This window comes from Argentina anserina, chromosome 4 (assembly GCF_933775445.1).
Source record: "Argentina anserina chromosome 4, drPotAnse1.1, whole genome shotgun sequence".
Taxonomy (NCBI): domain Eukaryota; kingdom Viridiplantae; phylum Streptophyta; class Magnoliopsida; order Rosales; family Rosaceae; genus Argentina; species Argentina anserina.
In genome coordinates this window covers 19,263,322-19,288,626 of record NC_065875.1, presented here as the reverse complement: position 1 = coordinate 19,288,626, position 25,305 = coordinate 19,263,322, and the positions used below count along the sequence as shown (strand labels likewise).

The following is a 25,305-nucleotide window of genomic DNA, read 5'->3' as shown; positions in this document are numbered from 1 at the left end:
TCCAACCAATATTTTGGTTTTGAAAGAAGTTTTAATGGTCCAAGATTTCAGGTATTACATTCATGGGCAAACGATATAATGCACAAAGATGATACTTTGGATCAACTCTAAGATGCTAACATACTTAAACTGATAAAATAACTCATGCCACTTGTGCACAAATTGAGCGTGAAGCTCGTTTATGAGCATGACATTCAAGGACTTCGCAATAAAAATCTGAACTTGTCCCCGTACCCTATGAAAGGGAATAAACAAATCAACGAATTTTGGGCATGTATTCTATGAAATCAGTAATTTTTAGTTCCGCTTAGAATGATCACATTGCTACTTTGCTAGGTTGCACCCTCTTAAAACTGTCGACATAAAAAAACAAGTAGTTTTTGAAGTTCAAGTTATGCGTATGTAGCATTGTATCATCCTAATGAATATCCATGTTTCCCTTCCAAATCCCAAAATCATTGATTCTGGTTCCAAGTTTAGGGACAATTCAGAGCGATTATATTTTGTGTGGCCGGCAAATGCGTCAAAGGTCCATATCAAAACTCAATAGTAAAACACGGACTGGTTACAGCAAGTCAGCAACCTCTCTTTCTCAAACTCCCAAGTCCCAACAGAGAGATGCTGATGACGTCGCCGTCGACGCGTTCCGATGTTGGCATGTCGCAGTCGTCGTCGTCGTCGTCATTGCCTTCGCAGAGACGCATACACGGCAATTGGAAAATGTAAGTCAGCCCCCCATAAACAAATTTTAGTTTTAATCACAATGAAATATCGGAACCAGTCTTGCCCATGAAAATTTCTAAGCAGATGCAGGCCCCAACCTTATTTTGACTACTTCAGAAGATAACAGTTATAACACATGTACTCGTACTGGGGTCAAGTCAACTGAAGACCCAGCTACCACACATGAAAGCTCCAGTGTTTAAGCTTGCTGGGTATGCAATGTTTCAGTAAAAGAAAGTGAAATTTCGGTGCTTTTCTCAGATTGTTATCGTGTGAGGAATTTTCAATTGGGGGGCTATAATAAATACAAAATAGAAGGACCCATAAGGAATTTAAAGTCTTCAACTTGATGTTTCTAGTTTCACTTGCTATCTATTCCTTCTTGTTATCTTGTCAGAGTTCCAAAGCTTAGCTCTCTTGATGTTTGGTTGATGGAACCTGGATATCAGAATCTTCCATCTTCGTGGAGGACTCAAAAAGAGGCTGTGAGGAGGGATTGAAAAGATACAACTGGGAATATCAATTTCCAGTTTGATAGATTTGGGCAACAATTGAGGTCAGGAACTCACTTGGAACTTTGTTTTTCTTTTAGTTTTGTGCGTTAGTACTTTGGGTTTTGTTTAACCAGGGCGTTTCTGATATTGAATGTTCAATATACATGCATGAATTATATCATCTAAATAATGGTAATTGTGATGAAAGGCATGAATTGTGTGGATGACGGAAATATGAACTTGTTCATACAAATCGACTAGAAAGAAAACTGTAAGGTAATAAGAAGCAGATTAGACTATTGGTGTAGATCAGCGTTTGGTATGGACTTGTTTTAGTTTTTAAGCAGATTATGGGTTTTCCCAACAGCCAGAACTATTCAAACTGTCATTATAATTATTTTACTGTGCATCTTATACCTTGTTTAAGTGACCATATGGTAAAGACAGACTGATGCAACAGCAATCTAGTGCAATATAGATTTACTCTTTCTTATGCATATTTCTTCACACTTGTAGGATTGCTCGTCTGTTACCATTAGAATTGTCTGGTGCGATGTTGGAATAATGAGAACCTAATATAGATATCATAAATCTATTACGAACTAGATAAATGTCTGGACTCGACTTCAGTATTGGAATAAGGGATGTTGGAGTTGCAGTTCTACAGGAATTATGGAATAAGGTGGCGTATCAGACCATGGGGCTTGTTGGTGAAACAACGGATCTGTTGTTTGAAAAGGACAGCTTTTTGGAGTTCTCCAAGAGCATTTCTGAGCTACATGTCATCCTCAGCAGCTTAAATCCCCAGAAGGTTGAAAAGGCACTTGGTTTAGAGTCCACAAGAGCTGTATTGACAGCACTGAACCAGCAATTGAAGAAAGCAAGCAAGATAATCAAGGATTACAAATGTGGAAGCCGCCTCCGTCTCTTGCTTAAATCTCATTCTATTCTCTTGCAGATGGAGAATTTAGCTAAAGATATTGCCAAGACTATCTCCACATTTCAGCTGATCAATCTTGATACTGCCCTGAACTTGAATAATATGACTAGCCAGATCATAAGCAATCTGGGATCAATGGAATTCAGGTCAGCAGCTGCAACAGAAAAAATTGCTTCAGAGATAGAAAGTTCAATATCAGAAAATGCGATGAACAGAGAGAATGCTAAAAAGCTCCTGGTGAAAATTGCTGAAGCTGTTGGTGGAAGACCAAGCACATCCTTGGTACAAAATGAGTTGGCACTTCTGAAGCAAGAGAAAGAAGAGATGGAAGCACAAAAAATGCAGGCAGAGGCCCTCCAGCTATCTCAACTGATTGAGTTCCTTTACAGTACCGAAGTTGTTACAAGGCCTGTTGATGAGGAAACAACCTCCGCGCACCACCAGCTATACCCGATTGGTTCATTCATATGCCAATTGTGTAACAAGTTGATGACTGATCCAGTAGCAATTCATTGTGGCCACAGCTTTGAGAGGGAGGCAATTCTGGAACACTTCAGCCGGGGAGAGAGGAACTGCCCCACCTGTAGACAAGAGCTTTCATCTTTTGACCTCACTCCTAACCTTTTACTTCGAAACTCTATAGAAGAATGGAATGAGAGAGACATGGACTTAAAATTCCAAGCTGCATTGCCTAGAATAAAATCCAGTGACCAATCACAACAGGACAAGGCCTTGGAGGATCTCACATTTTTTCTAGAAAGGCCCAGATATGTAACCAAAGCTGCCGAGGAAGGACTTGCGACAAAGTTGGTGGTAATTTTAAAAGATGATAGGGTAAATGCTGGTGCAGCATTAAAATGCCTATATTATCTAGCCAAATACAATGATGATCAAAAGGTAACATAAAAAAAATGTCTTGTTGCTTAACCCAATTCCATTTCATTGTTTAATATATTCTGAATGTATGTGGTCTTGTGCCTTATCTTTCAGAAAGCTATTGTCATAGCAGGAGGTATTCGCAGAATAGTGAAGCATATCTGTAAAAATGGAAATGAATGCCATGCCCTCGCTGTCTTGTTTGAGTTGTCTGAAAAGGAAAGCTTCGCAGAAAAGATTGGAGGTACAAAAGATTGTATTCCGCTTGTGGTCTCTTTACTCAATATAGATAACCCAGACGTGTCTCAAAAAGCTAGTAAGGTGCTGCAGAACCTCTCCTCCAACATCCATTTTGTTGTCAAGATGGCTGAAGCAGGACACTTCCAACCTTTCGTAGCTCGCTTCATTGATGGTAAATGATATGCTTGATGTCAATCACAGCTTATATACCTTTCTACTCTTGCACACATATTAATCCCCTTTTGTCTCATTTTGCAGCAGCTGGAGAGACCAAAACACTGATGGCTGCAGCCTTAGTAAACATGCAACTGAAGGAAAATAACATTGATGACTTAAGAGAACCTCAATTCATCCACAATCTAATTCAGATGCTCGGTTCCAGCTCCCCAGCATCCAAATCGGCTTGCCTAAAATGTATCAAGAAACTTGTAGCGCACCACAAGATTGTAGAATGCCTTCTGGAAGACGCTGTCACTATACCACATTTGCTTGGTCTAATCTCATTTAACAGGTTTGATCCACAATATAAACAAGGAGCTGCAGAGATTCTTGCTAAACTAATTGGAGATAGTGAGCAATTTGAGCGACCAAAGTATCAGGGCTTGCAAGAACTGCAATCCAAGCACAATGTTAGCCTACTGTTGGAGTTTTTAACCAGTGTTGAAGATCAAACCAAGATTCAGTTTTTACACCTGCTGGTTGAGCTGAGCTCTAAATCAGAGATAGCCCGTGAGTTGATACGAACAGACAAAGATGCAATGTCTCAACTCTTTTCATCCATTTACAGCAACCAACCTGAGGTGAGAAGGTGGACAATGAAACTTATATACTGCATATCCGAAGGTCATCCTGAAGGAGTTCCACTGCCAACGTCCCCTGAAAAAGAAGCAGCCATTACCAACCTAGCAACCATCCTCATTAATTCACCAGATACCGAAGAAAGGACTGCTGCTGCAGGAATTATCAGTCAGCTTCCTCGGGATGATATTAGCATTGATGAGATACTCCAAAAATCTGATGCACTGAAAGCCATTTGTGGTGTACTTTGCAGCATGGATGACGATATTAGTGGGAACATGGGATCTTCCGACCACAGCACATCTCTACTGGAGAATGCTCTAGCAGCCCTGTTACGCTACACAGAACCCTCTAAACCTGAACTTCAGAGGCAATTGGGAAAGCTTGAACTGTACCCATCTCTAGTTCGTGTGCTGACATGGGGCAGCCCAGTAGCCAAGCGGAGGACAGCAACTGCACTTGCTCATCTATCTCTTTCTACCAGCCGGTCATTCTCCGAAACCATCATGGCACAACAAACCAGGCCCGCCATGCCCTTCTTTCTCAAGCATGTATCCAGTATGTGGTGCTGTTCTGCATCATCACATAATTTCAGTTCATGTCCTGTTCACGGTGATGCTTGTTCACCAAGAGATGCCTTCTGCCTGGTCAAGGCTGATGCAGTGAGGCCACTTGTGATCAGTCTGAGTGACACAGAGTCGGGTGTGGCAGAGGCAGCTCTAATAGCACTTGATGCAATGCTAATTGATCACAGCACACGATCACAATCAACTGCTGCGATTGTGGACAGCCAGGGTGTAGCAGCCATTCTACATGTCTTGGACAAGGGGTCTGTATCTGCCAAAACCAAAGCCTTAGACCTCTTTCAGAAGATCATGTTACATACGAAGATCAGTGTACCGGTAATGCAGAAGTTTGAGAGGATCCTTATCCAATTTCTCAGTGATGCGGACCTTAAGAAAAAAGCAGCTTTGACACTTAGACAGATGGGGATCATCCCAGAGCAATCGTCATACTTCTAATCTCCTAGTTAACATGGTTGATGATAGAGGAAGAGCTTCCTCCGGCACCAAGGAAATCATAATGGGAAAATATGTGATAATGCAAGCTTCTAGCCGCAAACAGAGCAGTTGGGGACAGATTGTAGATACGTGTAAAATACCATCAATTTGATTCTTACGCCATTCTTTCGCCATTTTTATCTTGTGCAGAAGCTGCACCTGGTGTGCAGATCTACTCAAGTATAGAATAATAAAAGAACATAGCAATTGTGATGCTAGACTTCAGCCTTATATTTTGAAAAGGCACGACTTGCGATAGAAATAGCTTATAGCTAGTGTAATTTCTCATACTTCTGAATACAGTTTCATTCATTACGTTTACTCTGTCTAGCTTACTATCTTGTCATTCATGTCTCTTATTATTACTCATGACCATAAATTTTCTGTTCTATATAGGGGGAATTCTGCCTTTAGCTAACTGTAATATAGTGTGTAAATCTTTTGAGGAGATGCATAACTCTACAAAATTGTGTTCCCTGAGGTAAGGATATGATACCAGTAAGATTATAGGCAACTTAGAGATGGAAATCGAGAGGCTGTACAAGTTATTAGGAATTGACGGGACAAGGGTGACCTGAGAAACCTTGCTATATTTGTAAGTACGTAGTTACGTACATGAGGAGCAAATGGCAATGAAACGTTCAATTATATATATATATATATATATATATATATATATATATATATATATACCTAGGATTGGATTTGGCTATTGACCATTATTTGGTGAAACAAGAGCCACGAAAAAGCCTACCGGATTCTTATATAAGTACACCGAAAGCAGATTCACCGATCTTGGAAGACATTTAACTCGAAGCATTATCCTTTCTAATAGCACTCAAAGAAAAATGGCTTCAAGATTAGCGGTAATTTCCTTCCATCAAATCTATAAAATGCATTTCCTTGTATCAACTTTGTTTGTTACGTTTTTTTTTTCTGATTGCCGAAATGATGCATCTGTTGATGCATGCAGAACCGCTGCAGATCAGTGCTGACCCAATTGGGAGAGAACCGGTCGTTTGCAACCTCATCCATCCCAAAGATGAAGCCAGCAACTGTACCTATTTCTGCTCTATCAGCTAAACAAGAAAAAGTACTTGACAAAGTGGAAAAAAGGTATTCTACCTCATCAAATACGTAGATATATATTATATACGTATTCATGATACATAGATGATAGATCTAGTTATATATATTGATTTGAGAAAAAAAAATACTAAAAAGAAAAAATGGTGTATAGGGCTGCCTATTGGAACGCCGACCATGTACCCATTTACGCTGTGGGGGCATTTGTGGCGCTTGTGGTGGGATTTGCAATTCACAGTGCAAAACAACAACTGGTGCATGCCCCCGCGGTGAGCTTACGCAAGAGTAAGAGGGAATCGCTACCGGAGGTGGACGATCCCGATGCCGTCATCGGCTCTGCTGATAAGTTCATCAATAAGTCTTTCTTCAGGAAAGTCGCTCATGTGCAGGACGACAGAAACGCCGTCCACGACCCTTCCCGCCCTAACCCTTTTACTGCGTACGTCCATCTCTCAGCTACCTCAATTCTACGACTAGAATTAGTAGAATATCTGAATGTGTTTACGTACATTTATTATTTTCGGGTATTTCATAAGCTTGAAATGGAGAGTGTTGGTTGATGCTTGCAGGCCACGCAAGGCGGAGACGCTCAAGTCCGTTGGGGTGGAGCCAAGCCGTCACTAGTCATTCGTCCGTCCATATGTCTGAACGATCTGCTTATACGTCTTCGTTTCTCGAATCTCGGAGCCAAAAGAATAATTATGATGGAAGTTATTTGTAAAGAGCATTTCCATTGATTGGTTTTCCTTTGTCCATAGTTTTATGTTTGATATGTATAAATTTGTATGTCATGATCGTCACGATCGCGAGGCCTCTCTGATCAATACAATGATATCAGGGTCGAGAGCCTTAGTTCAATTTTGCTATATATCCATGCATGGTTTGCAATTAATCAACATAATAATACAGAAGCACCATTAAATTCTTATTCTAATTACAACCATGTGCTTGATCTTTCGACATCACTCAACAATAGTCCAAGACATTCATTCGTGAAGTAACTCTCCGTTCGATTTCGTATCGTCATGTGATAAATTTCACCAAAATAAAAACATATGGTTAGTTTAAATTCATCACATAAATAAAAACAATAAAATTAAAATACAATTACTGTATCTGTGACGGTAATTTATTTACCTGGGGAAAAATTACCATACCCATATTTTACCAATTTACCGTGAGGTAAAAAATTCTCTCGAGCTCAATCGGTCAGATCTTAAAGGCCGACACGGGTCGGACCCCAGAACCGGGGCGAGCGTGCTTGAGGCGCTGCTAGCATCTGAGAGGCTCAAAGGAGGGTCATCGGTTTCTGGGCTGGATGATGCCAAGCTGGGTTTCTGGCCTTGAAGATCGGCGCTATGGCATGATCGGTGGCGCTGGAAGACATCGACGTCGTCTCTAGTTAGCCACCGTTCTGGGTTGTGCGAGCTTGCATGCAGCGACGTCAAGAGGCTTTGGTTCGATTGGGCTGAGGCAGTGGAATAGCGTACGGTTGTTGGAATTAAGAAGCAGGTTGATCATTATTTAGTTCCTTGAATAAAATCAATAAATAGATCAACTTCTTCACGTAAAGGAATAAGGATGCTCTCGAGAGCAAAGTACACACATATATATTCAGATGTTCTCAGGTGCGGAGGTCCTTTAGTCCAAATTTTCATTTTTGCACCATTTTTCGATCGAATGTTTTAATCTCCACAGTCTAGTATCTAGATAATACTGTATAGATCATCTATGCAAAATTTCAGTCAATTTGGTGATAATTAAGACCCTCAAAATAAAAATAAAACAAATAGACAGAATGTATTCTGTTAACATGAACCGTTAATTTTTAACAAAAAAAACACAATTTCAAGGGCTTTAACGATTACCAAATTGGCTGAAATTTTGCATAAATGATCTACACAATATTATCTAGATACTAGACAGTGTAAATAAAAAAATTAGATCGAAAAGTGGTGCAAAAATGGAAATCCGCACTAAAACTATTGGTAAAGACCTCCGCAGCATATATATATATATATATATCCATAGCTGTTGTATGAGAATTATTCTCTGTAATCTTCCGGTGTATCTTATCCTAATTAGTATAGGTTAGTCTAGTTAAGAAATGATATATAATCCCTAAATTTATAGGATACTCAATGTAATGCCTATATATAAGAAAAGAATTTTGTATCTCCTCAAATGATATATATGCCGAAAAAATTTTGTAGAAAAAAAGAAGAAAAAAAACCACATAAATCGGGTTGACTAGTGAAAAAAAAACCCTAATTTCTGGAAAAAAAATTCCTTCTGCCTGAAATAATTCGACAGAAGAAGACGGAAAAATTCCTTCTGCCATGAAAAATTCGGCAAAAGATGACTGGAAAAAATTTGCAGAATATACAAAAAACAAACACAAAAATCGTTTTGACCAGTGGCCACCCAGATTTCTGATCTTGGCATCCATCTCCTTCGATCTGTAGACGACGACACGAATTATATTCTCTCATCTGCAAATTTCTTGCTTCTCTTGAATGACGGTGTGAAGAGAGTCGATATTTAGATATGTATCAAAACATATTTATCCCACATCGATTCGTTCTTGTAAATCACAACTGCGTACACTACTGCATGTTTGTTCTATGTTTACACGCACAGTATATATATCTCTCTAAAAAGGAATCTTCTTCTCACTTAATTGATATACTCTTTTTCTCAATTTCTCAAGTGAGGATCTCACTACTGCTATCACGAACTCTCTAGTTTGGATGTCTATGTCTTGATATCAGAGCCAAGTTCAGATGCTTGTAATCAGATGTCTTTGTTGTTGTGTCTAATGCCTTTATATGGGAAATTGGCTCCATGCACACACCATGCACGTAACCTGCCTTAAAAAAAAGTCAAGTTTTTCTCTTTATTGTTTCATGCTCTGTAATAACCCTAGATTTTTTAAAACGATTTTTGAATTGAATTGAATTCTATAAAGTTATGAAATTCAATTAAAATGAAATTGTTTGTTTGCAAACTTTACGAAACGGAAACGGAAACGTTTCGAGAACGTTTAATAAGAAAACGTTACGTTTCCGAGCGAATTTATCGACTTTTATTCCGTCGCCCGTTTGCGAAAACTTCCTTCATGAAAGTTGTAGAGCTCGTCGATACGAGTTCGTGAGTATGTGACGCGTTCGAATCGGACGTCATACGTAAAAGTTATTAATGTCGGAAGTTAGTTTCCGATTTAGAAACTAGTATAAATAGGATAATTGTGTTTAGGGTTTCCATAACAGGAAACCCACACTCTCTCTCTTCTCTCCGCCTCCCTCCCCCTTTCTCTCTCCCTCGGTTCTCACTCTCTCTCCCGACTCTCCCTTCCCTCTGAAACGCCCATCGATCTGCCGCCTCCCGAGCAACGTGGCCCTCACCGCCGGCCTAGGAGGCACCGCACCTACCCCTGCAGGCAACCCCAAGGAGGACGCACCCTCTCGAGTCGCGCCGGAGCTCCACGGACAGCTCCAAGTTTCTGCGTTTTCCACCGCCGTGTCAAGCCGAACTCCGGTGGTTTTCGAGCTCCAATCGAGGTGAGGATAGCCTAGGTTTGTTGATGAGATGTTGTTGTTGAATTTTCGTGTGGTGTTGTGATGTTTTGGTGGAGATCGGAGGTTGGAGAGGATGGAGGGGTACCGCCGCCTTAGGCGGCGCGTGTGAGGAAGTAGGAGGGTCTAGGGGCGGCGTGAGGCCGTGGGGAGGAAGAGGAGGAAGAAAAGGAGAGATTTGGGGCGGCGGTGGCGTGTCACGCGCCGTTGGTGGCGTCGGCGAGTGAGCCCCACGCGCAGCCTGCCGGCGGGTGGCGCGTGCGCCCCACGCGCCGCCACGTGCGGCGGTGTGAACAGTTTTGACAGAAGGGTATTTTGGTAATTTACTGTGTACGGTAAATGTAAATGTAATTTTTATTTACGTACGGTAAATGTAATTAAATTTTACCTACGGTGAATGTAAATTTAAATTACTTTCAGTAAATGTAAAAAGTAATTTGTAAAAGGGTAATTTAGTAAATTTTATTTACTGAGATTGTATTTACATTAAACAGTACGTATACGTACAAAAATACGTATATAATATTTATACGTACAGAAATACATATATAATATTTATACGTACAGAAATATGTATACAGTATTTATACGTACATAAATACATATATAATATTTATACGTACATAAATACGTATTAATGGTATATTTGTACAGTAACCGTGAACAGTAACACTGAACAGTAACTTCTTAAAACCGAAAATTGCTGAACAGTATCCGATTATTACTGCTTCGGCATTTAAAGGTTTACGAAACGACTCTAAATTCTTTTCTTATTTTTTCAAGGTGATCGTTAACTCGAGGAAAGGAATTATCTTCTGGAATTGTGGAATTACGCTCAAGTCAATAAGGTGAGTAAAATCTCACATATTTACGAATCTACCCTCGCGGTGATTCAAGATTTTTACAAGAGTATTTAATAATGAATTACAACATGTATACAATTTAGTGGAATATATATATATTGTATAATGGTAATAAGTGCATATATATATAGTTCATTATATTATATACTGTTATTCATTCATTAGAAATGGTCATTTTGATGACGGAAGATTGTGTATTGAGCATGCGTTGTGAAATATGACATGTATAAGATATAATGGATTATATATATATTGTATAAATGGTAAATATGTACGAATATATATAGTTTGTTATATAATATACTGTTATGATTTTATTGTGATTATATTGAGCATGCGATTTGAATTGTACAATATGATGTGAGATTATTGTACGTGATTTTTAACATTGAGATTGTTAAAATGTGAATTGTCTTCGGACCTGATTTTTGGTACAATATGATGTGAGATTATTGTACGTGTTTGGCAAATCGGAACCTAGCCTTTGGCCGGGCGAAAGTTACGATACAGTTAGAGCTCTAGTCTGTCTGCCTTAGTACTGCATGTGAGATAACGGGTGGTTACCTGCGCATGGGTACTCAGTTTATTTTGGATGTTGGATAGCGGGTGGCTATCCAATATCAACGGTGTATTACGAGAGGGGTAACAGATGTGTACCAGCGTTCTTGGTACCCGTATTATAAATGCATTGGGTAACCAGAAGGGTTACTTAATTTTCTCATGAGCGTTTCATTTCATATTTCTTTGGGTCAACCAGATGGGTTGTCCATTGACTCATGAGGGCATTTATATTTGTTGTTTTGTGATCTTTCGTATATTTTGATATGCGAATTATATTTTGATTTTACTCATACAAGCTATAAGCTTACCAGGTTTGTGTTTACAATCCCGGTGCACCAATTCGATGGTGTAGGGGATAATTCCGCAGGTGCTGATTAGTGGAGGTTGAGTGACGACTACAGAGGCTCGAAGTCGTTCGTATCTTACTTGTGGTGAGGTTTTAACGTGGATTTGTGTGGGAGAATTTGTGTAATTTCATTTATGAGATTGTGAGTGATTTGTGAGGATTATTACATTTCCATTTTATGCATGGATTATAAATTTGGGTTGTAATAATTGGTTGTCTGAGTTGTATTGAGAACTCAGAATTGATCCGCTGTTACACTTTAATGATTTCGATTTATTTGTGATTATTTTGTGTTTAACGACTTTAGAATTTTGAGTTTTTAAGCTCGAAATTTTGGGGTCGTTACATGCTCAATGTTGCCATAATGAATGAATGATTTCTCTAACATTCAACAATTGCAGCCACCCCCACCGTAAGGTTTGTAGCTTTGTTTCTTATCATTTAACAATTCCGGCTCCGTTCTACAACTCTTATCATCTAGCAATAACTTCTTCAATTAATTGGTCACCAAAGCAATAGTGTTTCTTGCTTTCTTATGACAATTCACCTCATGTTTTCTCATCTTCAATAATTAAGGAGGGACTGACTCAACAGGCTGTATGGGTATCAAATAGAAGGTCTATAAGAATAAAACAAACATGTTTTCTCAGCCTCTTTGCTAACTATCAAGAGGAATCTTAGAACTTCATCTTATTATCTGATATGTGACCCAATGGCCTATTAAATTAAAGTTGAATTAATGAGGGTGAGAGCTAATTTGAGTATTTTACGTGCCGGCTATCGCTCGGGTTTGGCAAGATGGCCACTAAAGCTTTTAATTAGCTTTTGTATTTCTCCATATGAACCACACTGCTTGACCATAGAGTGTTTTCTAAAATTACTATTTTTGTTAAGTTACTTAATTAACCAGAAAAATATACGGGCAAAATATCCAATTTTTGGTTATATGCCATAATTTGTCAAAGCATCGCAGCTTAGTACTTTCACGAAATATATGGAATAAATGGAAGGCATTGTGCGATGCGAACACTTTGTCCACTCTCGGCAAACAAGTTCGATATCTTATTAATTGCTCTTGATCAGCAAACGTTTCACTTGCATGACATATATGTTAATTATCTCGAAGATGCAAGTTTGTTTATTAAAATATCTCGAAGATGCACGCGTTCACATTTATAGAATCCATAGTACTGGTAATTACATCAACAAAATAGAACAAATATAGCTAGCCAAACATTAGTGTAGTTTTATGTCTTTTGTTTTCTCAAATGGAACTGCATGCCGAGGAGTGAGGAAGGTGTGCGTGTATCATAGTTGTGCAAGAAGAGACCTTAGAGTCCAAATTTGGCAAGAGACTATTTTAGTGAGAAAGAAACCTGCGATCAACAAAAGTCGTGGGAAAGTCATATATGAGTTTGTGGCATGGCTTCCCTCAAAGCCAAACTAGAGGTGGAGAGACTTTCGGACGCAGTATTGACAGTTTGACACAGTTCGATCAACACGCACAAAACTCTGAGTGAACGCATAGATCATAAGATACTTGCTACGTACACTCAATGCTTACCCACCCCCCTATAAAACCAAACCAGGATCATTGGTGAAAACGGCATTCTGATTTTATTACGCCTTCATCGATCTTTCTGTGAAAAACACTGGTTGACAAGAGAAGGGGTTGATGGGAGACAAATCAGTAAGGACGGAGGATGTGGCGACCGGAGATAAGATGGAAGAGATGCGCCGGGTAGACTCCCTCAATATCGAGGCCGGAAAAGTTTCCGGGTTTAATGCGCATAGAGCAAAGGTACGTACGTACCCAGAACAACATATATCATGTGCTGCTCATTATTTGTTTTTTTTCTGTTTTTGGTGGGTACTTGTATCTCCCTTAATCTGTTGGAGAATATTGATACTAGTTGTGAAAATGCATCTTTAGCAGTGAGGTTCGTGATACGATCATATCTAGTCGTAAAGAACATCATAGCATATACAGCTAGTTTAGCCCTAGCCTTGTTTGATAACATTCCATTTGTTTGATAACCTTCCCCTAAGTTTTCACAAATAATTCTTGATCATCACCTGTTTTTTTGATAGGGAGAGTAGAAATGGTGATTTTTTTTTCTTTTCTTGCAGCATAGTTGGACGACCACGTTGAGTTTAGCAATACAAAGTTTGGGGGTTGTGTATGGGGACATAGGGACTTCTCCACTCTATGTTTACTCGAGCACTTTCCCAAATGGTATTAAAGAAAAGGATGACATTCTAGGGGTGTTGTCTATCATCATTTATACCATTTTGTTCGTGCCTATGGTGAAATACGTCTTCATCGTCTTGTGGGCGAATGACAATGGGGAAGGTAATTAATCAATCAAGTTGGTTCAAATTCATGATTTTCATTTCTTTGTAGGTATTACTTAATTGGTTATCTGCAGGTGGAACCTTTGCAATGTATTCTTTGATCTGCCGGTATGCAAAAGTAAGCTTAATTCCAAATAACCAGCCAGAGGATAGGGAGCTATCCAACTACAAACTGGACAAACCGTCGAGTGAGTTGAAACGAAGCCAAGCGATCAAGAAGAGGCTGGAGACAAGTAGACTTGCCCAGTATGTACTTTTTGTAATCACCATTACCGGAACGTCCATGGTAATCGGCGATGGTGTTCTTACTCCTTGCATTTCAGGTAATCGATCATAAGCTAAGTTCCTTTGCATCACTTAAATTAAATGTTTTTCAGTTTTTCGAGTTGATATTATGATTGTGTCTGAGCAGTTCTTTCAGCGGTGAGCGGATTGCAGAGCGGGTTCAAGGGACTCGACCAAAGTAAATCTCATGCATTTCATACCACTATTGCTATATTGATCAAATAATCAAACTCAAAAAAAATCTAGGGTTATACCAACCACTGTGACAATAAGTTCGTGTTTGTTTATTGAATTAATTTTGCATTAAATGAGAAAAATCGGTGGATGATGATCAGGTTCTGTCGTGTGGATCTCTGTAGCAATCTTGATCCTTCTTTTCGCCGTTCAACAGTTTGGAACTGATAAAGTGGGCTTCACTTTTGCTCCTATTATCTTGTTGTGGTTTCTGTTTCTGACTGGGACTGGAATTTACAACTTATTCACACACGACATTACTGTATTGAAAGCTTTCAATCCATGGTACATCGTGACATATTTCCAAAGAAATGGAAAAGCTGCTTGGATTTCCCTTGGCGGAGCAGTTCTCTGCATCACAGGTAATTAAGTGATTCTAGACGTCATGAAACTCCATCTGTAGTTCATGTAATTAATTAGGGTTATATATTTGAGTGATTAATGACATTACATGGGAAATACTTGACCAGGGACTGAAGCTATGTTTGCTGATCTGGGTCACTTCAGTGTCCGAGCAATCCAAGTTAGTTGCTAATCTTGCACGAGTACCATTTATATATAATTCATATTTCAGAGATTGAAATTTTAATTTGTTCTTCACTTGTGCACAGGTGAGTTTCACTTTCTTCACGTTTCCTACTATACTCTTCGCTTATCTCGGACAATCGGCATACCTCAGCAAGCACCCAGAAGATGTGGCCACCACTTTCTACGCCTCAATACCAAGTGAGATTTAAGTCAACAATTTTTCTCATCAGACTGTCTAATAGCAGTTTAGCACTCGTGTGATATATAAGTTGGGTGTACTGGTAGTATGAAAATGTTGTTTGATTATTAGTTCCACTAGTAATATCGACAATTTATTTTACATGCAGGACCTATATACTGGCCAACATTTGTCGTAGCCGTACTTGCTGCCATCATTGCGAGCCAAGCTTTGATCACTGGAGCATTCTCAATCATTGCACAGTCCTTAGGCATGGGTTGCTTCCCTAGAGTCAAGATTGTTCACACCTCTGCCAAGAATGAGGGCCAAGTCTATATTCCTGAGATCAACTACATACTCATGATAGCCTGCGTGATCATCACCGCCGGTTTCGAAACCACTGAGAAAATTGGCAATGCTTACGGAATTGCGGTGGTCAGTGTCATGTGCATCACGACGTCTATGATCACTCTAATCATGTTAGTCATATGGAAGACCAGCATCTTTCTGATTGCCATCTTTTTCGTGGTGTTCATTGCAATCGAAGGGGTTTACCTATCTTCGGTCCTCTTCAAATTCGTCGAAGGTGGTTACTTGCCTTTGTTCTTCGCTGCGGTCCTCATGGTAATCATGGCAACCTGGCATTACGTGCACAAACAAAGTTACATGTTTGAGGTCAAGAATAAAGTCTCTACCGAATACGTGAAGCAACTGGCCTCAAACCCCGACATACATCGCCTCCCTGGAATGGGGCTCTTGTATTCGGATCTTGTGCAGGGCATTCCTCCCATATTTTCTCACTTTATTTCCAACATACCTTCAGTGCACTCTGTTGTGGTTATAGTGAACATCAAGTCGCTCCCGGTCAGCAAAGTTCTAGCGGAGGAGAGGTTCATTTTCCGACAGTTGGAACCGAAGGAATACAGAATGTTCCGTTGCGTGGCTCGGTATGGCTACAATGACTTGGTAGAGGGGCCGGGAGAGTTCGAGCGGCAGCTGGTGGACAATTTGAAGGAGTACATTAGAATGAAACATGTGACGAGCGAAGGAAATTCTTCAAGTAGTTATGAGGAGGAAATACAATTCGTTCAAGAAGCGATGGACAAAGGGGTTGTTTATATGATGGGAGAGGCACAAATAGTGGCAGAAGAGAAGTCGAGTTGGTTCAAGAGAATTGTTGTCAACTACATCTACGATTTCTTGAGGAAGAACTCTAGGCAGAGTGGCAAGATCATGTCCATCCCACGAACCAAGCTTCTTATGGTTGGAATGACCTATGACATATAATAGTGTTAGTTAATCTGAGCATGGTCCTTACGTTATTCTACCGTCTCAGCATGGTAATAAAATGCTACCTAGTTCCTTTCAGGCTTTAATGTCCTTGTCTTCCTTCATCTGGTGTAGTCGTACGTATTACCATCGTTTTTGGCTCGAATAAAAGACTTTAGTGTTCAGGATACATATACTCCTCAAGTCAGTTTTCTCTCATCTTTTGCAGTTGCAGATCGACTTTTAACCTAAATTAACTTTGGCCTATTGATCCTTTGTTTAATCAAAAAAGAAGTGAAGTAAACTCTAAGTGAGACAATGCACATGTATTTGATCGATCAGTTTTCGGATCAACCTGATTTTAATTAGAACTCTGGTGTTATATGGATTAGTCATCCGGCCACATTTTAATTCATCTGGATATTTTGAGTAGGCCGCCGCTCCATCTTAGACTTTCTCCGATTTTAGATTTCCCATCCCCAAACATAGGTGAGTGACACTGACTTTGATGCTCTCATTAATTTGACAATACAGAAGAATCCAAAATCCTAGTACTAATCAACTACATAATCTGATTGTTTGTCAACTAGCTAGAATAATTAAGTGAATTTTGTTGGAGATGAGAGATGACACATCTAAGAAGTGACAAATACAATAGAGATTATAAGTGGGTGATAATAACCAATTGTATCAACGCTTTTTGTGATTAAAACCCAACACATGTGAGGTGGCTAAGTTGAGACAATATCGGTACAGTTGGTCCATGAGCTACACTTGTCGCTGTTTAACATGGTATCAGAGCAGCTCACTCTCCAGTCGCGCCTCCAATCTTTCGTGGGCTCGAGTTTGGTGCCACTTTGTCATGGGCCATGATGGGTGTCATTATCATGTCATCGGAAGGTTTTCCGATTGGATGGTCACAAAGTGTCGTTGGTTACTGGACCTTGATTTATTTCGTCCCAATGTGTGGGATGTTAATCTGTCACGTGCAGACATAAAAATTAGGTTGCACGTGAGGGGGCTTGTTGGAGAGGAGAGATCCCACATCTAAGAAGTGACAAATAAAATAGAGATTATAAGTGGGTGGATAATAACCAATTGTACCGAGGCTTTTTGTGATTAAAACCCAACACATGTGAGGTGACTAAGTTGAGACAATATCGATACAGTTGGTCCATGAGCCACACTTGTCGCTGTTTAACAAATTTGAGTTAGATACAAAATTAATTAATTAATGATTTGGTGAACAAGGTAGGTACACGACTATATCAGCAAATTGCTTCACGTATATAACCCAGCGAGGCGTTTATTGGGAGCACTGGTATGTACCTAGCTTGTTCATCACAAACTAATGTTAATTATCTGCAATCCGTGTTTAAAAGTCAACTAAAATATTGGTCAGGATTTGTACGGAAAGATTTTATTTAATATTTGACACCATATCATAATTAATTTAACTAGGCTTTAATGGTTTCGTTTAGAGCATCCGCACCGAAAAAATTGTGTTTGCTCAAGCAAATGGTGGGTCCGGAAACAAATTTTGCTTCAAGCAAATCGATTTTTTCAAACACTCATTCACAATTTACTTGAACAATTCAATTTTGTCTTGTTGTGAAATGATTAAAAAAATTATCAGATAATGTGTCACGTGTTGCTATCGACTCGATATTATACAAGATTTCTGATAAATTTTCGGTTAATAGAGAATTGACACGTGTCACTGCCATATATCATTGTTGGCAAAATAATTGGACCAGATTTTCAGTGAGAGTTTTGACCAATTGGTTATAAATTGTATAATATCACTCATTCTATATTCACACCATTGTGAAGAATCAGAACAGATTTAAGATTCTTCTATCTAAACACTTAGCATATTCCACAATTTTTTTCAGGCATAGACAACGTCAACAAGAAAATGATGACCATATGGAGCAATCATTCGTCAATCAGGTGGTCATGGCGGAAGCACAACACGATGATGAACCAACACGGCCAAGCAGTTCACGTCACGGTAAAAAATGGAATAGGCCACGTCAGAGACTATCTAGGGGACACGATCTCATGGAAGATTACTTCATCAAACGTCCAATCTTCGACTCACAAGACTTTCGCCGGAGGTACAAGATGAGAAAAGACCGATTCAACATTATCAAGATGGGCATCTGCAACCACGACCAATCTTGGCACCAAAGAGAAGACGCCACTGGTTTGCTAGGGCTACTTCCTCAACAAAAGATAATCGGGGCTCTACGAATGCTGGCTTACGGGTCAGCCGCAGATCAATGTACTGAAATTACAAGGATTGGGGAATCGACTACCCTCCAATGTATGAATGAGTTTTGCAGGCAAGTGGTTCACCTCTATAGTCCAAGATACCTTTGTAGTCCAATACCGTCAGACTATACGCGACTACTAGCTAAAGGTGAATGCCGATGCTTTCTAGGTATGGTTAGAAACTTCGACTGCATGCACTGGGAGTGGAAGAATTGCCCAACCGCCTATCAAGGGGCATACTCGGGTCGAAAGGGTCGCCAAACGGTTATCCAGGAGGTCGTGGTCTCCTATAATACGTGGATATGGCACAGTTTTTTTGGGTGTCCTGGAGCTAAAAATGACATTAACGTACTCCACGTATCGAATGTGTTCTCAGAGATCCTTGCCAGATGAGGCCCAACTACGATTTACGAAGTCCACACACAGAGGTACTCGACAACTTATTATCTAGCTGACGAAATATATCTAAGGTACTCTATATTTGTCAAAACAATTCCCAATCCCCAGAAGCCGCAAGATAAGCTCTTTGCAAAGAAACAAGAGACATACTGGAAATATGTGGAGAGGGCCTTTGGCATCTTGCAATCTCGATGGGAAATTATACGTCACAGTTGTACAATGCACCACAAATCAGTAATGACTACCATCATGTTAGCTTGCATTATATTGCATAACATGATTGTTAAGGAAGAGTACGTGGAGGATGAGGAGGAAGAATATGAGGAAGAAGAAGACTTGCAAAACCATTGAGGACTTTCCGGGTTTATGATGGGCCGGTGTATGTACGAGGGAATCGAATTCGTTTTGAGCCAATCAGTAGAGATGGAGCCAATATATAACTGTTTCACAACCGTGTTGCCGATCTCGAATCCGTTTACATCCATAGAGAGCTCCAGAGAGACTTGGTGAAACACATTTAGAGGGTGGAAAAGGGAGAAATACTCTAAATATATTTTATTATGTATTTTCATTCCGTTTGTATTTAATTATTAAGGTCGTATGTATTTAATTTAAGTATGTGTTTAAATTTAATGTGTATTTCAATTTTATCTTAATAAATAAATTACATTTTTATTTCTCAAACAATTAAATCACATAAAATTGAAATTACATAAAATTTAAATTTTACGAAATTTAAATTTAGTACAATACTATAACTATCATGGAAATAGGACGCGGCTTGGGTGACTTGTGTGATAACAATCTGAATATATTTCATCGCTAGGTTGATCTTGACTAGCTCCTCCTTCATTAAGGATTTCTAGTTTCCTCTTAGTAAAATATCTTTTCGAGATTGGGGTCATAGCCCTCAAATCTATTGTCATGATCCTTGTGTCATTCTCTTGTTTATTCAATCGTAACTCTTCTTCCGCCCTTGCTTCATTCCGCTTTTGAATGTCTATGTACTCCGCGTAATAATTAAGCTCACTTTCAATATGCGCTAGCCTCTTGGCGTGATGCTTGGTTACTTGCAATGGTATGCAAAACCTCAACTCGTTGCTCAATAGGAATCTTATCATGTTTCTTTTGGCGCATAGCTTCCTTTGCCGCCTTGGTTCTCATTGGTCTAGGTGGACTCGAGGAAGCTGCCATGTTGCTTTGAGGTGTCTCATTCACTTGGTCTTCATCCAAATTGATGGTTGGAGATGATTTTGTTATGGAAGGAGTATCATTGTAACTACTTGCATATAGAGATGGAGTAGTAGGTAGCACCGTAATAAAAGATGGATGATCCGTAACCACTTCCCAACATTCAAAGTGTGTAACGTTTTCTTCTTGGCATTATAGTAACATGGTTGAGCTTGTCGTTCCTAATGAAAAACTTATATTAGGTACATATTTAATTACATGATTTAAACAAATTGGATAAAACAAATAATGTAACCAAATTAGATATATTAAAATAAATAATGTAAACAATGCCACATATTTAAACAAATTAGATATATAAATTACATAATTTAATTATATATATAATCGAATAAGAATTATAATATATGATAAAACAATGTAAACTTACTTCATCCATTAACGAAGTGCCGCTAGCTACATGTTGTCATGCCACCGCCAAACATTCGCCCGATTTTGCAAGAGTAGCTTGAACTTGTTGTAGTAAGAAGTGAACGCAATTTGGATCCTTTGCTCCTTTGAATGTTTCTCACCCGGTGCTAGCACCCAATTTTACATATAATCGGTATAAATTGTCTCACACAATGTATCTCTGTTTTGTTTGTTACCGTCGTATTCATCAACGCTATGACGAATAAAAGAGATGCATATTTGTAAATCTTCAGAAGGAAACCAATGGGAGCCCATTGTTTTGGAAATAAAATGCTAAACGAAATGAGAGAGGAGATGGAGGAAGATGTGAAATTTGTTGTGCACAAATTGGTGTGAGTTAATCTAAAATTGAAGTAGTATTTATAGACAATTTTTGGGAGAGTTTTGAAATTTTTGGGATTTTTAAACTATTTTTTGGGTTTGTTTCCGTTCTAATCAAATAGTATCCATTACCTACGAATTCTAACCGTTCGATCGAAATTTCTGATTCAAATGGAACACCAAGATCTATTAAATAGTTAGAGTTTGAATGACACAGTCAATAAGCCACGTGACATCGCATCATTGGTTCGTAATTTGTTTTTGACTTTTTACTGGCTGACATAAAAAAAAAAAGACGTCACCCACGTGGTGTGGGCTCCGCCATTTGATTGAGCAAAAGGCCAAACAAAGTTTGCTCGAGCAGAAGATGGAGCAAAACCGGAAGGTTGACTGAGCGAGCAAGTCAAACCTCCATTGTTGCCGCTGCGAGCTACGATTTAAGTTTACTCGAGCAAACCCAGGCGGTCTCACTTCATGCTCGAGCAGCTCTTCTCCGTTTGCTTACCGGTGCGGATGCTCTTACATGTGGGTCTTCTATCTCTCGTACGTAGGTAGGTAATGCTCCACTTTTTTTTTTTTTTTGAAAATATAGGTAATGCTTCACTAATTAACAAACTTCAAGCTAGAAAGTAGATATAGTAAGTACTCATTGGTTTCAGAAGACATATAAGTGCGCGCCATGCATTTTGCTTGCTAGCTTATTTACTGGCAATTTACGTATCGCGATGATGGATTGATGGAGGTTATATATGTGAATATATATAGGCGGGTACAAAAGCTGGTCGATCGAATTAAGTTGTAGGACTTGGTTTTGGTTATATAGTAATTAAGGACTATGACATACATCTCGATCTCCACGTGTGAGATTCCAAATATTGGGATCACAATCAGAATAAAGGGAAAATTTCTTTTATGATACTTAGGTATCATTAATTAGACATTTTGATACTTAATATTTCAAAAGGACAATTTGGTACTAAATTCTTACATGACACTTTGATACTAATGTTAACTAATGGGAGGATAAAATAGACATTTAAGTGCATATGCAATAAATATATGAATTTTATGTATTCATTACCCTCAAATATTAATTATTTTATGGGTTTAAGTTAATATTTTTAGGTCTAACATTAAGTCAGTGTTATATTTATGAAATTCAATCGTCTCACAAACTACTCCGCTCTGCTATATTTAATTAACCAAAAGCATTCTCATAGGTATTTGAATCACAATTCTAGATTTCCTAAACAAAAATTCAATTTTCACCTTCAATTAAAAACTTAAAATTAATTTATATTTATTTTCTCGCAAAAGATACAAAAATGATTAATACCAAGGTGGTAGACAAGGGGACTCAAGGCTAATTTACCTATAAAATTCTATTTGTATTTTTATTTTGATAAATAATATGTAAATCAATTGTACCCTCTATATTTAAAAAAATCAATATAAGTATCAAAGTGTCACATAAAATCTACCTTCAAGTACCAATATTGGCAATGTGTTCTCTTTGAAACATTAGGTACCAAAATGTCTAATTCACCATACTTTATGTACCATAAAAGGAATTTACCTTACATATAAATGACTTTCGTTAGTTTCGTACATCATCATGTACATATACATCAGGAGTTTGCTTAGTTACCTGGAAAGATACAACTGACAAACGTGAAATACATGCAGCGACCTGGATTGCTAAGCTATATAACTTAAGTTGTTTAAGACATTATGATAAGGTGACAGACTGAACCCGCACTTACATTCGTTGGTTTAAGCAAACGCGTGAAACACTGTTTCCTTCTAGTAAATATTTTGAGGACCTCCTTGTATAACCTCCATTGGCGGACCTAGAGGAGGCAATCCCATTGATTTTTTTGGAATGTAGTAAAAAATTTAGTGTTATCTTAACTAAAATATTAAAAATAGTTTAAATATTAACATAATGTCTGCCACTGATAACCTCCCCAACAAGTCCACTTAACTTCTGATGTAAATACTGTCATACATAACTTTTTATATTTATCTAATATCTCCAAATTTGGCTCATGAGTACATGCAATAGAAAAAAACTGAACTTGCTTCAGATTTCATCATTGAAAATCAAATGTTTACGTTCATGTTATGAGAAAATAAACTTTTGGCATATGTGAGTTATGTGAGAGTACGCATACAGAAAAAAAAAAGTGGAAATTGTTCTACGCTAAGTAAGAAAATTAGCTAGTAATTAACCAATGATCACATACATTGTAAGATGTAGAGTAACGACTTTGCAACTAGCAGAACTGAAATGAAGTTTACAACTCTACTAATTATAATCTTCCAGCTTACGTACACCGGGTGATAAGTTTGGCTGGTTTAATTGAACTCTATCATATTTTAATCATCCAAGTCGTCACCTTGCATGTTCAGTGAACTGAAGATTTCAACTTTATTGTTTCTCTAACTTTCTAAGTGGAACCTAGCTTTAACCCAAAAAAAAAAAGTGGAACCTAGCTATAATTAACTAATTATTTAATTAAGATGTAATTGGGTAATATTTTACCGCCATTAATACATGATTGTTTGGTAATCGGTATATAAGCGATCACGTACTGTAATAATGCTTGATATGATAAACTAATATTGACATAGCTTTCAATATTCATAGCTGAATTTAGGGCTCGTCAACGGGCCGGACCGGGTCGGGCTTTAATAAATTTAAATAAGTGGCGGGTCGGGCGGGGTATTTTTAAAAATACGAAGATCCAAACCGGCCCACCTAAGACATGCCTTGCGGGCTTTTACGGGCCAGGCCATACGGGCTTATATTAGAAAAATAATATAATACTCTAATTTAAGGGTTCGAAACAATAAAAGAATTATTAAAAATATTCTAAAAAAAAGTCACAAATAAATTCTAGTTTTGAAATATTTTCGATCGACACCAATAGATGTGATCGATATATATATTTAGGGACCGTGTAAAACTTTCATCCAATTCGGATCTCGTTTAACCGTCGGAATTTTCGGTCAACAAAAAAAAACGTTTTCACATAATAAAACTCCATTGACCGGGGTTTTGCCAAATGGTTTCTCGTTACGACCACGCACGATCGGTGATAAAAATTAGATGATTTTAAATATGTAAACAAATTTCCGCATTCGCATCTTGGTAATTGGTCTCCCTTTAGGGCATATTAGTGTTGTTTTTGGTTTACCGGAAATTCCGACGGTTAAACGAGGTCCAAATTGGATGAAATTTTAAAATGATCATTAAATATATATATTGATCATATTGGATAGTGTCGATCGATTCAGAGAAGTTTCCTTCATATAGTCGCTTCATAATGTGAGAGTTTTATTATAAACCTAATATAAATGTTATAATACATTAGTGGATACTTCGGCGATCGATAACTCCAATTCAAAATATGATCGATCGACACCAGTAGATGTGATTGGTATATATATTTAGGAAACCCGTAAAAATTTCGTCCGTTTTGGACATGATTTGACCGTCGTACCAACGGTCAACTAAAAAAAGAGGCATTTTGACATATTTAAACCTCATTGACTGGGGTTTTGCCAAATAGATTTCTTCAGTTCGACCGCGCACGATAGGTAACAAAAATTAAGTGATTTCATATATGCAAACGGCTTTCGGCATTCGCATATTTGTAATAGGTCCTCCCGTATGACGTATTAGTGGTGTTTTCGATTTACCAAAAATACTGACGGTCAAACGAAGTCCGAATTGGATGAAAATTTTACATCGACTGGTGTCGATCGATCCCGACAAGTTTCTTTCATATAGTCGCTTCATAATGCGATAGTTTTAATATGAACCTAATATAAAAGGTTATAATACATTAGTAGACGCTTCGGCGATCAATAATTCTAGTTCAAAACATGGTCGATCGACACCAGTAGATGTGATCGGTGTATATATTCAGGGAACCTGTAAAAATTTCGTCCGTTTTGGATATTGTTTGACCGTCCTTACCTACGGTCAACAAAGGAAAAGACGTTTTGACATATTAAAATCCTCATTGACCGGGGCTTTTCCAAATGGGTTTCCTTGGTGCGACCGCACACAATCGGTGACAAAAATTAGGTGATTTCAGATATGCAAACGACTTTTGGTGTTCAGATTTTGGTAATGGGTTTTTCCTTATGACATATTAGTGCTGTTTTCGGTTTACCGGAAATTCCGACGGTTAAACGAGTTCCGAATTGGATGAAATTTTTGCAG

The 25,305-nt window shown here is 38.4% G+C and overlaps 3 protein-coding genes across 5 annotated transcripts; all 3 read left to right on the top strand.

Moving 5' to 3' along the window:
• The first annotated feature begins 611 nt into the window (after positions 1–611).
• LOC126791531 (U-box domain-containing protein 44-like) lies at positions 612–5,447 on the top strand. Of its 2 annotated transcripts, none has more exons than XM_050517991.1 (4): positions 612–1,279; positions 1,824–3,054; positions 3,148–3,445; positions 3,532–5,447. In XM_050517991.1, exons 2-4 carry the CDS (start codon positions 1,828–1,830, stop codon positions 5,091–5,093), a joined length of 3,087 nt encoding a protein of 1,028 aa, XP_050373948.1. In that variant the 5' UTR covers positions 612–1,279; positions 1,824–1,827; the 3' UTR covers positions 5,094–5,447. The 2 variants fall into 2 exon arrangements, with proteins under 2 accessions (XP_050373948.1, XP_050373947.1); XM_050517990.1 differs by having other exon boundaries at positions 613–1,279; positions 1,734–3,054.
• A 666-nt stretch (positions 5,448–6,113) lies between these two features.
• Positions 6,114–6,905, top strand: LOC126791925 (uncharacterized). The gene is made up of 3 exons (XM_050518424.1): positions 6,114–6,248; positions 6,373–6,657; positions 6,788–6,905. The coding sequence occupies exons 1-3, from the start codon at positions 6,175–6,177 to the stop codon at positions 6,840–6,842; spliced, it is 414 nt and encodes a 137-aa protein (XP_050374381.1). The 5' UTR covers positions 6,114–6,174; the 3' UTR covers positions 6,843–6,905.
• A 6,333-nt stretch (positions 6,906–13,238) lies between these two features.
• On the top strand, positions 13,239–16,430 carry LOC126791473 (potassium transporter 5-like). 2 transcript variants are annotated; one of them, XM_050517932.1, is made up of 8 exons: positions 13,239–13,364; positions 13,694–13,916; positions 13,993–14,241; positions 14,331–14,381; positions 14,539–14,799; positions 14,908–14,960; positions 15,049–15,163; positions 15,313–16,430. In XM_050517932.1, the coding sequence occupies exons 1-8, from the start codon at positions 13,239–13,241 to the stop codon at positions 16,428–16,430; spliced, it is 2,196 nt and encodes a 731-aa protein (XP_050373889.1). The 2 variants fall into 2 exon arrangements, with proteins under 2 accessions (XP_050373889.1, XP_050373890.1); XM_050517933.1 differs by having other exon boundaries at positions 13,296–13,372; positions 13,699–13,916.
• The last annotated feature ends 8,875 nt before the right edge of the window (positions 16,431–25,305 follow it).

Coding starts and splice junctions, on each gene's coding strand:
- LOC126791531 (XM_050517991.1), top strand. CDS start 1,828: ATGTCTGGACTCGACTTCAGTATTGGAATAAGGGATGTTGGAGTTGCA. Junction 3,055..3,147: donor AATACAATGATGATCAAAAG/GTAACATAAAAA, acceptor CTTATCTTTCAG/AAAGCTATTGTCATAGCAGG. Junction 3,446..3,531: donor CGTAGCTCGCTTCATTGATG/GTAAATGATATG, acceptor CTCATTTTGCAG/CAGCTGGAGAGACCAAAACA.
- LOC126791925 (XM_050518424.1), top strand. CDS start 6,175: ATGAAGCCAGCAACTGTACCTATTTCTGCTCTATCAGCTAAACAAGAA. Junction 6,249..6,372: donor CTTGACAAAGTGGAAAAAAG/GTATTCTACCTC, acceptor AATGGTGTATAG/GGCTGCCTATTGGAACGCCG. Junction 6,658..6,787: donor CGCCCTAACCCTTTTACTGC/GTACGTCCATCT, acceptor TGATGCTTGCAG/GCCACGCAAGGCGGAGACGC.
- LOC126791473 (XM_050517932.1), top strand. CDS start 13,239: ATGGGAGACAAATCAGTAAGGACGGAGGATGTGGCGACCGGAGATAAG. Junction 14,800..14,907: donor AGCAGTTCTCTGCATCACAG/GTAATTAAGTGA, acceptor ATACTTGACCAG/GGACTGAAGCTATGTTTGCT. Junction 15,164..15,312: donor TTTCTACGCCTCAATACCAA/GTGAGATTTAAG, acceptor TTTTACATGCAG/GACCTATATACTGGCCAACA.